At 42.1% G+C, this 16,063-nt stretch overlaps 1 protein-coding gene across 3 annotated transcripts; it reads left to right on the forward strand.

Annotated features, from left to right (window-relative positions):
• Nucleotides 1-248: 248 nt before the first annotated feature.
• bckdk (branched chain ketoacid dehydrogenase kinase) lies at nt 249-16,019 on the forward strand. Of its 3 annotated transcripts, XM_041240890.1 has the most exons (11): nt 250-687; nt 1,844-1,912; nt 2,850-2,960; nt 4,187-4,234; nt 5,167-5,286; nt 6,513-6,611; nt 7,924-7,997; nt 8,698-8,826; nt 12,485-12,574; nt 13,937-14,092; nt 14,678-16,019. In XM_041240890.1, exons 1-11 carry the CDS (start codon nt 448-450, stop codon nt 14,820-14,822), a joined length of 1,281 nt encoding a protein of 426 aa, XP_041096824.1. In that variant the 5' UTR covers nt 250-447; the 3' UTR covers nt 14,823-16,019. The 3 variants fall into 3 exon arrangements, with proteins under 3 accessions (XP_041096825.1, XP_041096826.1, XP_041096824.1); XM_041240891.1 differs by lacking the exon at nt 2,850-2,960 and having other exon boundaries at nt 249-687; XM_041240892.1 differs by lacking the exons at nt 1,844-1,912; nt 2,850-2,960 and having other exon boundaries at nt 249-687.
• The last annotated feature ends 44 nt before the right edge of the window (nt 16,020-16,063 follow it).

A 16,063-nucleotide genomic window follows, 5' to 3' on the forward strand; every position in this document is an offset into this window, starting at 1 on the left:
ATCCAGTTATGTGATTTTTTAAAAATATATATTTTGTTTGTTTGTTGCACTATGTGGTAAAGCTACCTGTAATGGTCTTTGTTCAATATTACATATGCTGTTCTGGAACAGTGTTGTGGACACGGTCTTCACATACAGCAGCGTGTGGGTGGGGCTCGTTCTGTGATTGGTCAAGGAGCGATGTCGTGTAACAAATACTGTACAGCCACTCGCCAGGGCTGTGGGATAGGGAATACGGTCCCCGCCCTCTGTGTCAGACTGAGCCATGCTTGAGCAGTCATGGACAGTTTGTGTTGGTGCGGGATATGGAGCGAAGGTCGTGTGCTGTGGCAGGGAGGAATACAGAAAACATATTGAAAAAAAACAAAGCCACCATTGTGATTTGGTAGAGCGAGTTCAGCTTGAATAAAGAAGTTTTTTTTTTTTAATGAATAAATATTATTGAGGATGCGGTACGGTGTGGGTAGAGCTCTCGGGGCGCTCGGTGCTGTGAGCCGGGGGGTCGGCAGGGTGTCCCGGGCCACCAGCTCCCGGGTTCTGCAGCGTGTCGATGACACCGACACCGACACCACAGGCTGCAGGAGGTTCCGGTCCACTTCGACGGGTTACAACGAGCTCGCTCGGGAGAGATCCAAGACAGTCACCTCGTTCTACAACCAGTCTGCTATCGACATCTCTGCAGAAAAGGTACCGCTACCGACCTAATAATAACCGAGACAGAATAACAACCAAACCTTCTATATATAATGATATATATATATATATATATATATATATATATATATATATATATATATATATATATATATATAGCCGACAAATGTGTATACTGTGAATTAATAACACGCTTGTTATTGTCTGTCTATATGTTCCTCCAGCAAGCGTGTAAATGGTTTTGTTTTGGACAGTATGTTGTTTTTAGTTCCCACAGTTCCGGTTAGTACTGGTTAAACTGGCTCTGACTGGTTTTCATCTGCCCGTCGTGCTTTAAATAACGGCGATGTTATTTTCAGAAAAATAAACCGTTGAATTTGAAGTCCGTGTACAATAAAGATATGAGTGATGTTTTTAAATAGAGAAACCGCGGTGGAGAGTTGTTTTTTTTTAAAAAAAATGATAGCCTCTGTTAACTGGTAAACAAACACGTTGTTCCAGACTTTTGCAGGTCACTTAAGTCCACTCGCAGTTGCTCGAATTGCTGCCAGGGGTGAAAGAAATGTAAAGTAGTGTCGGTTAGTCAGCACGGTACTTAATTTAAGTGACAACTGTTCCGGCTCACTTTAAGGTCATTCGGCTACAGAAGGGTTGCAGTAACATTACCCTGACTGTATATTTATTTCAAGGCTGCCGCTGTAATCTTAAATCCCAAGTGATTTCAAATGTTAATGTATTTTATACAGCCCCCTTGCTATGGTGTTGGAACCATTCGGAGTGTACCAGGGTTCAGTTGCTTCATCCTTGAGTTCTTATCATTTTTCTATTACCATTCGACCCCCAGCACAAGTGCAATGAAACACGTAGTGAATAACAGTGGTGGGTTGCATTAAACACATTCTATTTAAGTATAACAAGGCTAGACTTTCCCTTATCTATAGTGACTTAAATGCATTAAGTTGGTTTCTGCAACACCTGTCATCTCAAGAACCACTTAAAAGGGGAGTCTGAACTCATCTGATACAGCTGGCAGCAGAGCGAAGATGATTAGTGAGCGTTCTGCATGACAACAGAGCATTTAGACAGCAGGACCGGCTGTAAAGGGAGACTGGGGTTCAGATCTCAGTGTTACTCTGTTGTCGATGATGGAACAGTATTCCTGTGTTTGACCATGCTGTTTCTCCCCCAGCCCTCCGTCCGTCTGACCCCTACCACCATGCTGTACTCCGGGAAGTCTCCGGATGGCAGTCATGTGCTGGTAAGGATTTCCAGGGAACGTTGTTCCAGTCACTGATGCAGTTACACCTGAAATGCATTCCAGGGAGATCATCTGTATTGGGAGAGATCAGTGCTGATTGCCAAGACTTGCGAGACAGGCTGGTCATTAAAATGTATTTGAAGTGGGATTGAGTCTGTCTTTAGGCTATTTAGTGGTTTTGAGTGGTGAGAGGTTGGCAGCCCATAGTTCTGCATGCCTTCTGCTAATCTGTGCCACACATCTTCATATTGTTTACACAGTGAATAGGACTGAGGGAGTTGTCTCAGTAGTTTTGCTGTATAGTGTGTCTGATAGCCTTTGCTGTTCACATTCACCAGGACTCCAAATGACATTTCTTTGGATTCCAGACCACAGTTTAACTAAATACGCACACACACGCGCGCGCGCACACACACACACGTTGCTTCTCACAGCTCAGTCTGCCTCCACTCACATTGTTTCCATTAGTCCTGTTTCCTCGTTCTAGCTCTCAAATTTTACTAGTTTACTTTGAGAATGTATTTTAAATATAAATATATTTTAAATATAATGTACAGTAGACTCTGAGATTGATGTGATATGAAATTTCTTTGAATCAAAGGACTATGATCAGATCAAAATAACAGCATTTTAAAATTAGCTATACTTAAATTCTAACCATTTAACTATATGCTGTAGAAATCTGGAGTACAGGGTACTGCGCGAGCTGGTTTTGACCGCTCAGTGTATGAGTGACTAGTAAGTCTCTCTTGGTAAAGCCACTAGCTGCTGTGACCTGTCAGGGAGTGGATTTCAGGTTGTCACTCTAGACGTATTCTCTGTCTATGAAAGTTTCCACAATGATGTTTTTGAGTAGATCTTTCAGGAATCCTTACTCTGTGCTTGATTGAGCTTGCTTCCTATGTGTTTCCCTGACTGTCTTGTCTGTGATCTCCAGAGCAGTGCCAAGTACCTGCACATGGAGCTGCCTGTGCGCATTGCTCACCGCATCAAAGGGTTCCGCAACCTGCCTTTCATCATAGGCTGCAACCCCACCATCCTGCAGGTGGTGAGTACAGCATGTATAGAGGGGCAGGCCAACCAGAAACACCGTCAGAAACTGGAAGACAAACCGGCACAGCTTGTGTTAGAGGTGTTACTCACATCGCACCTACTCGCAGTTATCTGGGGATTACCTCTGTGTGGATTATGCAATCCAGCTGGATTCCTGCCCTGTGCTTTAGATCATCCCAGCGGAGTACCGAACTGGTGTTTGGGAACGTGGTTGTGCAGTGAATAGGAGTTTCCAGACTATGTCGTAGGATACTGTGTATAATATGCCCTTTTACATTTTAAACGATTTGTTCGGTGAAAAAATAAATAAATAAAAAATCCCTGTAGCCTCGTTTTATAATTCTGATGTGTTTTGTTTGAAAAGCCCCTGGTTTCCATGGTAACTGAATGAGTTCCTGGAGAGGCCTGTCTTTTGAACCTCCCTTCCACAGCACTTCTTTACTTCCCTTGCCTGAAACTGTAAACTTTCACCTACTTCTGTTCTCAGTCAGAATGCTGTGGTTTGGGTGGGTGAAGTTGTGAGGAGACAGATCCTGTGACTCCCTAGGGTTAGGCCTGGGTTAGTGGCAAGGATACTGCAAGATACCCAGAATACTGTTGTCATGTTCAAAATTGATCATTCTCTCGAGTTACTGTAGAATAGGTGTTACTAAGTGCTCACCTGAACAGTAGTAAATTGTAGAAACATTCTAGTTTCACCAGCAATTAATTATCAAACAAAATTAAAACATAAATAAATGTAAAAAAAAAAACAACAAAAAACACAGACACATGAAATGTGTAATCTGAAATCTGTACTGGACAGATCTTTAGCAGAAATATTTCTGATCTTTGATGCAGCTGGTGTATTTTTCATTTAAGGCATTTTAAAGAAATCCTGTAGCTCTGTGCAGTGTGTTCAATCATTTACCGGGAGCAAACTAAACCAGCTTCCAGGTTCCTGCATGCAGTGTAACTGGCTGCAGTGAAACAGGCAGTGCGGCAATAAAATAAAAAAACAAACAAACAACCCTTTCGGATGGAAGTTATATTTCATTTAGGTTTTCCTTTTGGAAACTTGGTGGTCTCAAGTCCATACCCTGGTTATTGGAACCGTTTCTGAACCCAGCCCAGGAGTGTTACGCCAGGGGTCTGGTCTGTCTTTGACAGTGTCTAGTTCATGGAGTGTCTAGTTCCACTTATTGTCATACACTAGGTAACCCGATCTGTGTTTTTTTTCAGCATGAGCTGTACATCAGGGCTTACCACATGCTGTCCGACTTCCCCCCGGTAAGTGATGTTTACTAGCTATTAAAACTGGAGCAGTGAGGCAGGACACATTTGCTGTTACAAAAGGAGTATTTGTAAATGTTTGCATTAACTGCAGTAAACTAAGCTGCCATTTACACAGATGGATTTGAACATTTGGAACATCACAATTGCTTTTAAGTTTAGTGAATTGCTGAAGCGTGGACAGTTTTCCTCTTGACGCTCAGCTGAAAATCAGTTTCATTCGCAGTGAGAAGACTGTTGTATCTGACAGGCTTTGATAGAGGGCTAAACAGCACACCGTGTCTGTCACCTCTATTCATCTTGCACAGCTACAGTATTTTCATATATTCAGACTAGGCTGGCTCTTTGAATAACCCCTCTGTCCACATCGACCGCGCCGAGCCAGATCAGCCCAGCCCAGGAGCAGCCTGCTTGTGTTTCCACTGCAGAGCCCGAGCCGTGCAGCTGACACCACGTGCAATCAGCGAGTCGAGTGGCATGAGAGGGTGCGCTGTTAAGAGCCGCTGTGCTGGAGTTGAGAATGACGGATCCACAGCTTGTGTTTTTCTTCATTCTTCTCCTTTATTTATTACTAAATACAACTGAAACTACGGGCTGATTATGCAAAGAGGAGAAGAGAGTTTCTCAGAGGGAGCGGTAATTTGTACTTTCCTCCAGCTCTTTATATGCCATGTTGTTTGATTCTCACTCAGATCGACAAATAGCCAGTGGAGAACCACCTGTACCAAAGCGGTATTAAATCAGGTGTAGCTGTACATTGCTCGTAGCTATTTAAAGTGCGAGTGTTTGGTTTCTAAACCTATTTAATTCAGTGCAGCAAAACCTCACTTTAAAGCTACCCCAATGAAGGTCACTTTGTGTAGTGCTGATCTCCTGTCTTTGAGGGCAGTGTAAGGTTGGTTCCCCTTACTCTCGCTGTCTGCATGCAGATCACTGACCTGGAGGCAGAGGGGCGCTACTGCAAGCTAGTGCGGCAGCTCCTGGACGATCACAAGGACGTGGTGACCATGCTGGCTGAAGGGTTCAGGGAGAGCCGCAAGCACATCCAGGTACAGCGCTGGCCAGCCCTGGCACACTTACTGTGTCTCCACTGGATGCACAGGCCTAGCACCCTTCGGAAAGGTTACCACAGTACATTTGCATGGCTCTTTTGCAGTTTTCCTTTGTTGTACCATGCAGTTACCATAGTTTACTTTGGGTTGCCTTGCTTTAATATTCTTTATCACACCTCTCTGGGCTGTAACATGCTTTCACTGTAATGTATTACACTTTATTATGGTAAACTATGGTAAAGGGCAGCTGCATTGGCTTTCGGTGACTAGGTTGTGCCGTTTTGAAATGACAACCAGCTAACAAAACAATTCCAGTAAATCTAACCGAATATGTATTGCTGTCGCTTGGTAAGTCTCATAGGTTCCTACAGTGTGTATTAAAGAGGATTATTGTAGGTTGCAGGTTGGGACAGCAAAGTGGAACAGTCATTGTCACATGATTTGAGTGAAATCAGGGAGGATGTTTCGTGTTAGAACTCTACACAAGTTCAAAGACAGAAATGCTAATAACTCAGAACACAAAAACATTCACTGTAATTTCAAACATCACAAAACGACAAGGGAAAGGTTGAACAAAAAACTACGACTTTTGATGCTACTTGATTTTTAAAGAGTTACAAAACGCCCTGCAGCATTTGTAAGAAAGACATTATTTGCTTTGCTGTGTATATTGCTGTGATACATTTTATAACAGTTGTTTTCATGTTTTTAGCCACACCTCATGGGTCATAATAAATCAACTGGGGGAATCCATTGCATCAACGACAAGAGAATGAGAACCGTACAAAAACATTTATAAATAGTGCATTTAGCACACTTAAATATATAGACAATGCTGCTGTTGGTGTAGTTGTGCGATAATTCTGCACATTTATGCTGTTGAATATGGGAATGAATGAAAACAAGGACAGGTACAAAATAGGTTAACAGAAAACACAAATACAAACTATTTACAGGTGAGGGGTGTTCACCCTGTCACAATCATCACATCCAGATCATACTCCCTCCTGACACTTCCAAGCAGAGAAACTCCTTTCACTCCTGATCCATGTGACAAGCAGTTGTTGCAAGATCCTGGGGCCGGGGAGGGAGAATCCTTACTATGGTGTGAACTCAAACAGGTGAAAGGGAATCTGTTTGAGTTGAGTGGTACTGTTGAAAATGTCTCGATCGCGCTGCTTCGGTTTGGGATCTGGCCTAACATGAGCTCCTTTCCCATCCAGGATGAAGCTCTGATCAGGAATTTTCTGGACACCACCCTGACATCCCGCCTGGGAATCCGGATGCTGGCAACACACCACATTGCTCTGCACGAAGATAATGTATGTATCCAGAAAGAAACGTGCTAGTGTCTGGGAAGATACGTCCTCGTCCTTTCCCCTCTGAATATTGGTTCCAGTAAGGAATATTTTTAGCCAGCAGTCCAGATAATCTGCGTAGCTGTCGTTTTTACACATTGCTCCCCCTTACCAGCATTACAGGATAAATAACAAACATGCATGTAGAGGGAACAAATATTAGTTTCCCCTGGGGTTACAAATATTTGGGGAACCAGCATTTGTTAACAGTGGTATCTCCAGCAACGGATATAGTGCACAGCCTGTACTTGTTAATATGTATATATCTAGAGTACCACATACACCATTGTGAGGCAGCTTGCTAAGGGCATTCTTTAATAAATGCTATTGAGAGTATCAGAATCTGTAAGAGATGAAGGCTTGACAAGTACATGATTGCGCCTTACACTCAATCCATTGCTTCTTATTGAATTAGTTGGGTGTTTGTGAGTTTAGAGTTCACAAAGTCAAGCGACAACAGCAGTGGTTACAGTCAGGCACTGCCAGGGACTACGAGAGAGAGAGAGAGTGCACCTCGATACTGACCTGAGCACCCCCTGCCTGCCAGTCCTGGCCTCTCCAGCAGAGCCCCTGCCTGCAGAGACTGCCAACATTGATAAATTATCTGCTGTTTGTTCTGAGATCACACTAACCTCCACAAGGCTGAAATTCTATCCGAGCTACCTTGCACAAATATCTTGTCGGTCAAACAGTCAGTGAGTTCAGACAGCAAGTACATCAGACAAAAGTCCCAGAGCGGCTCTGTCCCGTTAGGGTATTGTTATGTAGGACCGTTCATGCCATGGCATCCCAGAGCGCTGTACAAAGTGAAGAACAAAACAAGAGAGCTCACGTGTGCAATACACTCCAGATAAAACCAATTATACAAAAGCGCATTCCAAAAAGTATGTTTTCAATTTTAGATTTAAATGAATCCAATGTTTCAACCTGCCAAATGTCAACCGGAATTCCATAAACGAGGAGCACAACAGCACAAAGCTTTAGCTTCAGCTGATTTAAGATGGTTTTTGGCGACAACTAAGAGTTCCTCTTTTTCTGATCTCAGGAACAAATAGGAATGTACAGTTAGTAGTTCTTGGAGATGGGGTGGCCCTTTGATGTTACGTCAACTTTAAAATCAGTTTGGTACTGTTAGGTAATGAATGCATGTGTCAGCATCTCTGTGTCCCTCGTATTCAGCACAGGCTTCAATTTGGAAGCATTGCTCACTTGATAGAATGCTGTTCCGATAACAGAACGATCTCCTTGACATTGCTGAGTGTTTGTTTGCTTGCAGCCTGACTTCGTGGGGATCATCTGCACTCGCTTGTCCCCGAAGAAGATCATTGAGAAGTGGGTGGATTTTGCTCGGTGAGTGCGCTGCTGTGTGGATCTTTCACAGGGGTTGTCTCCTTATCCAATTGTGACAAGTCTTGGATTGGGATCTGTTTAGGAGTGTCATAGTCTGTGTTCCTGTTAGCAGTTTGCAGATAGTGGAATTGGAGCCACTATTTATACCCCAGGTGTGCATACCAGCCTGTGTTAGGAAAGGGAAATGGAGAGATTAAACTTAACAGGCAGGCAGCATCAGACTTGGCTCCTGAGCACCATGGCACTGCGCTGTGAGTCAATATTCACTGCACTATCCCAGGAATAACTAATATTTGCTTTTCAAATCACCCAGAAAGCTTGCTGTTACCAAACAGTGTCAGTGACTGTTCTAAAGGGGACAGCCGGGCTGATACCAGAAAGCACTGGAAGATTCAGGCAGGAATTGTTCCTAAAGGTTTACTGTGTGTTGGCAAAAAGCCTAGCGATGTGAAAGGCTTAACGGAGGCCAGGTGAGGGCTAACGTAGTAAGGAACAGAACAGAGTGGCAACACAGTTCAGATGTGCAGGTTTTAAACTGTGCACATACACTGTAGAGTAATTGCTGGGCTGCAGTGTGTTGTGAGCAGCGTGTTATACAACCATACTTGAGTTAAACACCACACTTTGTAAGCATTCCCTCGTTTCTTTTTTGATTGATCCAGGAGCCCTCTGGTCCTGACAGTCATGTTTTTCTCCCCAGGCGCCTGTGTGAGCACCAGTACGGGAGCGCTCCCCGGGTTCGAATCAACGGCCACGTGGCGGCTCGCTTCCCCTTCATCCCCCTCCCGCTCGACTACATCCTGCCAGAGCTGCTCAAGAACGCCATGAGGTAGCAGCATTTACCTGCGCGGGAAACACGACAGGGCTGTGTGCTGTGGGGGATACGATCTGTGCTAGGTTTAGTAGCTCATACAGCGTATGATTTAAATGCTTTCTAGTGTTGAATGTTTTGACAAGTGTTTAACCTTTGTCAAAGACACGCATGTCAGCTGTAGAGGTCAGCTGCGGTGTGTATACAGCAGCATGTGTGCAGTGTAATGTGATTTATGAAATATTTGTTTGATTCTTTATCAAATGCACATCAATGTTGCACACATGGAATCTCGCCCACCTTAACCCATTAAGTACCAAATAGGTTTTTTTTTTAAATTCAGAACACAAATTGCATCTGTGTAATTTGATACATAGACTTTTGCGGTTAACAAAATTAGAGTAAGTTATTATTTTTCATTTATATAGCGCTTTATATACAAAAGTATCGCAACGCTCTGTGCAGTTCACAGCAGAAAAAAAGAAAAAAAACAGTACATTTGTATAGCATGTCACACATACAACTGCCACAGTCAAACCATTTAAATAACATCCATCCATTATCATTAACTGCTTAATCCTTCACAGGGTCGTTGTATTTAAATAACAGTATAGACATAATAATACAAACGCAGCAATTTTAAAGTTACATTAAAACCCACTAAGATAAAGCCAATTTTATAAAAGTGCGTTTTTAGTCTTGACTTGAAAACTGTAACGGTCCCAGCTTCCCTGACAAACGAAGGCAGAGCTTTCCATAATTTAGGATGGCTTGTTTGATTGTTTACAAAAATTCCCAATATGTTAGTTAAAACTTTTAAAAGCGTTTAATCCTAAAGTTAAACCATTTTGGAATTTAAAAGGAATATAAGCTCCCTAGTCAGCAGTATCCATTTCTAACTGCTTTTGTTAGACATGCACTCTTAAAGACCCCAATCTCTGTTCTCACAATTCTGTTTTTTTTGGGTTCAGGTTACTTCCTGTGCTGCAGGTCACCTCTACTGTCCCAGCCTCAGAGAGTGAGTCTGACACAGGAAGTAATTGTGGGAGAAAAAGTTCTGAAGCTAGAAAATTGTGTAGCTCCAATTAACGAAGAGACAGACAGCAAAGTGCACCTAGAAAAATGTTGCAATGCCAGTCCAAGGTGTGGGAGTTTGAGCTAAACACTTTCAAAGGCGCGGTCAAAGTGACTGGATTTACTCTTATTAGTGAATCACACCCTGCTTTTCTTCGTCTTAATTGCTGAGCTGTCAAGGTAGGCCTGCAGCGTAACGAAGTAGCTGCTTCCACCAGAGTGCACCAGCTTGTGTGAACGGAAAACAACCTCTGTGATTTAAATAACCCTTTTTTCCCCCTCACGTTTCCTCTCTTGGTTTTGAGACCTTGCCAGTTTTCACTTCCCTTCAATAAGTAAGAGGAACCAGCAACTCGGAAGTTCAGTCAAAAGATAGCATCACTCTTCAGCCTCCTTTTGCAATTTTTTACACTCAGAGTAAAGCCAGTCTATAAAATCTATAGTGCATTGTGTGGCCCTGGAATAAAGTATATATTCACAATGCAGACACCCTGCTTCCTTTGTGCAGCATGTGTTGTTGAGCTCAGTGGGGTCATTTTACCTGTATTAGTAAGTAGTTCCCTTTTAAAGTTGACTATAAAAACTAAGTCTAAGTCAACATATTTAAATCTGAAAGAAATTTGCCCCTGTCAAACTGAAGGTTGCAAAACTAGCTTCCTGCAATAAGAACCATGAAGTAAAACTAAGAACCGAATCCCTGGTTTCCATGACCACAAGCTGACGGCCAAAACCAACTGATCCGGGTTCTCCCACATTCCTCCTGAGAGTCTGCGAGTTTTTGACAGGTGTTGCTGTTTGTTTCCCAGCAAGCCTTGCAGCTAAGGTCATATTCAGTTGTTTACAAAATCAAAAGGAGAGACACTATTGCTTTACTTCCAATAATCCGAACAATTCCTGTTACTAAAAAAAAGTGATCTGAGATTGATTGGTCAGTGCTGTGACTTCTTTTCACCCATCCCACTTTGGGACAGGGTCCGAAAAAGATGTGGCAGCTCAGACTGGCAGCCAATGCGGATTGTCTAAATGAACATGCAAACACAGTATCAGGAGCAGCAGGGCTTTCACATTGACTGCCGTGTTCTAATGCAGTGCAATAAGGCAACTGATCGCTGTTTTTATTTAAGTGATATTTTATATTTACAATATGCTTTCAGAAATGGGAATTTCCACGGTAGCCTACATATTACACGAGAGAGAGACAGAGACAGAGACAGAGACAGACAGAGACAGAGACAGAGACAGAGTTGACTTGAATGTACTTGGCAACAGCTCTTGGCCTGCCTACAATTTTTTTTTTTTTTTTTTTTTTTTTCTTTTCAAAAACAAAAAGTGGCCCCACTGTCTGGGGTTGTTTACAGTTTCTCAGCCTGCAGAGGAAGTCTTGTCCTAATCTCTCTGCTCGTTTAACACTTTCATATACATCACAAATAATGTTTCAGATGTTTAGTTGTAATGTGCAGTTACAGTAAACACAGAGTTTCATTTTCACTGTACTAGGAAAGTTTATAACAGGTAAGAAACATGGAATTATTTCATTCTCTATTATGACTTCATGGTGTTGTAGCCAGTTTCTCATGTGCCAGCTATTAGGGCCCAACCCAGTTTCCCACATGTAGCATAGATTATTCTGTAAGGCCAGGTTAGTACAAACATCTTCCTAATATTTTATAATATTTACCAGCTCAGAATCCTTTTAGGTGTGCTTCTGTATGATTCTCTATTGCTGTTTCTGTTTACACCATTATTTTCCAGGCTTACCCAGCAACAAGGTCCATTTCAGCCACTCCTTTCTGAAGAGAGCTTTCTTAAGAAATGAACACCAGGCATGTGCAACTGTGATTATTGCTTCCACTGCAACCGAGTCCGTAAATGGAACTGATTTTGTAAAGAGATTTTCCATTATTCAAACCACCTCACAATCCAGCCTTTAGAATTGATTGTAATACATAGAATACATATTAAATATTGAACAAGAACAACACACACACACACACACAATAGGATTTTAAACAGGAAAGAAAATGTAATGAAAATAGCAGTGAAAGAATCAGTCCTGTGATTCAGAACACGCTCATTCGTTCCAAGTGTGTGAAAAGGCAGGAACAGGGTGTTCCAGATCAGGCTATTGTTGAGCTCTGCACTCGCTCACCTTTCCAGTGAATGAACACTTTCCATGGGCAGGCAGCCGCTGCTCCTCGGGGAGAAGAAAATCAATGGACAAGCCTAATTTTTTTTTTTCCTACCCATAGTGATGATAAAGCAGCTCCATTTTCTATGTGTTGAAATTCATAGCCAGAGTGAAATTTCACCACCACTTATGTTCTGATTTTTTTTTTTTTTCCAAATAAGTATATTTTGTACTTGATGGGTTAAAAAAATACACAGAAACGTGTGCAATTGTAAAGCATGCAACTGTGGCAGCTGTGAAAATAAACTGTTCTGCTCAATCTCTTTCCAGCTTCTCTTCACAGCTATGCAAATGTAACCTGTGTTTCCAGCACCCTCAATAACTCAATTTAGAGGATATAAATGTTAACCATAAAGCACAGTGAAACTGTAATAATAAGCATTATAAAGCCTAGAGCTGTGTTTTTGTTTCCAGGGCAACGATGGAGAGCCACCTTGACACTCCCCATAATGTACCAGATCTGGTGGTGACCATCGCCAACAACGACATTGACTTTGTCATCAGGTGAGGGTCACAGTGAGCAGGTGACTGTGCGTCTCCTGCAAAGGTGCTCAGAGGGTTAAAATGCTTACCGCAGACTGGTGTCTTAACAAACAAGACTGGCCTGCTGCTGTACTGACAGAAAAAAATAACAAATTCTGAGAGGGGTGGAAAACATTGGCTACTTTCAAAAGTGTTTTATTTTTAAAGCACAGTGCCCCACTATCCTGTTCTATTTTACACTAGAGTATTATTCCTCTAAGAATGGTTACTGCCTTCTCTTATCTTGTGGGGCTAAGTCAAGTACTGTCAAGCTCATGATGGGCTGCCCTCAGAACTGGACTCTGCCTTTTCACCATGGCAACCGCGGAACCAGCGCCAGCCTCGCTGTCAGGAAAGGGCAGCCTCACTTAACCCTAATAGTTTGTTCTCAGCGTTAATTAGAAGGAGATTAGCAACTCACAGTGGAACAGGGGCTTCACTGGGGATCTTTAAACAGAGGGACTGAGTGTATCTGTTAATGTTTAACGTATATTTGCTGCCTCAGTGAGGAAGTGCTGTTTATCTTAATGGTGTTATATATATTCAAGAGCTGGTTTTAAAAGACAGTGTTTAAACTGTTCTTTTCCAGTGCAAGTACACCCTGTACATATTGAAGTTTGTAAATTGAGGCATTAGCTCCTGAAGATGTGTTTCATCCCCCTTTCTCAGTACAGTTTACAAGGCATTTTAAACACCCTGTGGTTGCTGTAGTATTTTTGGGGTTCCCCACTTTACCTTGATGAAGTGTCTGCAGCAGAATTGTAAAGGGGATAGATTCTAATTGTTAAGGAGTTTAACAATCCGTATTCATTACAGTATAAATATAAATCCCTTGTGATGTTATCCTCTGAAAATCTCATCACATGTACATGCTAGAACAATCTGTAAGCTATTCATTCAAGTTCAGCCTGAGGTTGATGCATATAAACCAGCTTCCAATTGGAGACTGTTCAGTTTGTTTAAAGAATAATGATTTATTCTTACAGCATAACAAAATAGACAATAGCATTCGAGTAATTAGCCAAGTCAGCTTCTGTAAAATTGAATATAAGCTTAATACAGCTTAAAACTCTTCATGCAATTTACAATGAGGGCTCTTCACTAGGTCCCCATAAACAAACATTAAGTTGTCAGTTATAAATACTAACTTTGTACTGCTATTTCTCACAGGTGTGTTCTTTACTCAAATATCTGTTCTTCTCTTGCCACAGTGAAGCTGCCCCAATGCTTCCATTGACTGTAGGGCACAGCTTTGTCATTGCAGTGGCACTGCTATTAAAGCTGGCAGTTGGTGTAGTAAACCTGCTTTGCAGTGACAGCGCTGATACTGGTTTGTATTGTCAGGATCTCAGACCGCGGAGGTGGGATCCCTCACAGCATACTGGACAAGGTGCTGGATTACCACTTCACCACAGCGGAGGAGAGCAACCAGGACCCCCGCATGAGCAACTTGTTCGGGATCATAACCAACAATGGCCCCCAGTCCGGACCCATGCACGGGTGAGCTGCAAGGATCTCGGTGTGAAACAGCGGCTCAAGACTGCTTGAGAGTGCCTCATGTGGTCCTATTTGTTATTATAAATAACACGTGTTTCATTCAGAATCCTATCTAGGGACTGGGATTGCATGACAGGTGTAAAATATTCTTGAATTCGCTAGAACCACTTTCAATACAATCCCTCAAACACAGAAAATCATGAGGTACAACTGTATATCTAGAAGTACAGACAGAATGACGACTGATTTTGACAGTTGGATAGTTAAGGTAAAAATAATCAAACAGGTCGACTAGTCGCTACTTAAATAAATCTTAATAAATGTAACGCTGTATTTGCAAGTGCACTGTTTTGTAACACTGCTGGTTGTGTGCTGTATTTTATTACTGCTTGGATTTTGTTTATTTTATTAATGTTCTCGCTTGTAATTAGCATGTTAATGGCTGTGGAAAACGCACGCTTCGGAATTGCTTTGCAATCTTACGATGTGTGATTAGCTGACTCTGTCACTTTTCTGTGACGAGTCGATTCGTCCCTTCTCTACCAGTAGGCCGCGGTGAATTAATGAATGTTGTTTGGGTTCCCCCAGGTTCGGTTTTGGCCTGCCCACCTCGGTGGCGTACGCAGAGTACCTGGGCGGCTCGCTCACCCTGCAGTCCATGCAGGGGATCGGGACAGACGTCTACCTGCGGCTGAGACACATCGACGGCAAGGGGGAGAGCTTCCGCATCTGAGCTGCCAGCGGGGAGCTCTAGAACCTGGGTCCTGAGCCATCCTCTCACAGCACTGGAGGAGAAGAGAGGCACACTGGAGCACGGGGCAGAGCCTGGGGTGGAACCTCTGCTTTATAACAGTGCCACGCTGCTTCATTTCCAGAGGATCTATCATACAGGCTCCTTACTCTTTTAATACTGCTGTTCCTTCCATCTTCCTCTTGTGAATGTGTGTGTAGCCTTCAACAGAACTTGAACTGTACATACAGTAAACACAGAAGCACACACAGGACTAGGAACAAGAAATAAAGTTGCTCATGTTAATAAGAGTGAGTGGATTGTAAAGCTATGGGTTGGGTTGACATGTCTTCATTTGTTATAGTCTGTGTTTGTGAAACATATCTAGAGGTTGAAGCATAACTCAGTTTGTATATATACAGTTAACCACCACTTCATTATACTGATCAGAAAAATAAATGTACTGTACATTTGTGTTACATAATGGAAGTGTATTGCATTTCAGTACCTTGAGGCAGCTTCACTCTTACAGCTAAAATTATGTTACAAACTAAACAGCTGGTCAAAGAGGCAGTTTCTTCTGTCTTTCTTATACAGTATAGTGCTTATCCAGAAGGCTGGACTGTGGAAGACTGCAGGGAACAGACACCATGGACTTTTACTTTAGTGCAGTGCAGTTTGAACTGTCTATTTTTCTTGGACAACAGTGCCCTCTGCCTGTATCAATTGCCAGTTGCTGTTGTGCAGAACACTTGACTGAACTGAATAGTGTTTGTATCTGAGAAACTGCTGGGCTGTGAACAAAATGCCCCCCTGCTGGCTAAACTTTGTAAAAGCAAGTTCTTGGAATGGAAAAAGCAGTGTTTATCATTACAGGAAAATACTCTAATAACTTTTTAATCAATTTAGCATTGAGCTGTTAATTTTTTTGGTCTGTGGTTTGTGATATCAAATGACAGCAGACAACTAACAATTGATTAATATTTTAACGCAGGTGGTATTAAATTATATTTTATGGCCAAATTAATTATTACGGCATTTATGTCCGTGATTACCAATATAATGTACTACCTGTATAAATGTGATATTTCAAATGAAAACAATTATTTTGTGTGTGTGTCAGATTTGGGTTTGGTTTTCTTAGATGACTAATGCATTTTATAGTTACTACTTGGGTATTGATTAAAACAATCAATTGGTCATGTTTATTATTTGCATTATTATTCAGAGAATGGCACATCAAC

The sequence above is a fragment of the Polyodon spathula genome, unplaced genomic scaffold (assembly GCF_017654505.1).
Source record: "Polyodon spathula isolate WHYD16114869_AA unplaced genomic scaffold, ASM1765450v1 scaffolds_720, whole genome shotgun sequence".
NCBI lineage: Eukaryota > Metazoa > Chordata > Actinopteri > Acipenseriformes > Polyodontidae > Polyodon > Polyodon spathula.

Bases quoted from the DNA above. Each gene is read 5' to 3' on its own strand.
- bckdk (XM_041240890.1), top strand. From the start codon at position 448: ATGCGGTACGGTGTGGGTAGAGCTCTCGGGGCGCTCGGTGCTGTGAGC. The intron at 1,913-2,849 runs GTAAGGATTTCC...TGTGATCTCCAG, and splicing joins CGGATGGCAGTCATGTGCTG to AGCAGTGCCAAGTACCTGCA. The intron at 2,961-4,186 runs GTGAGTACAGCA...GTTTTTTTTCAG, and splicing joins ACCCCACCATCCTGCAGGTG to CATGAGCTGTACATCAGGGC.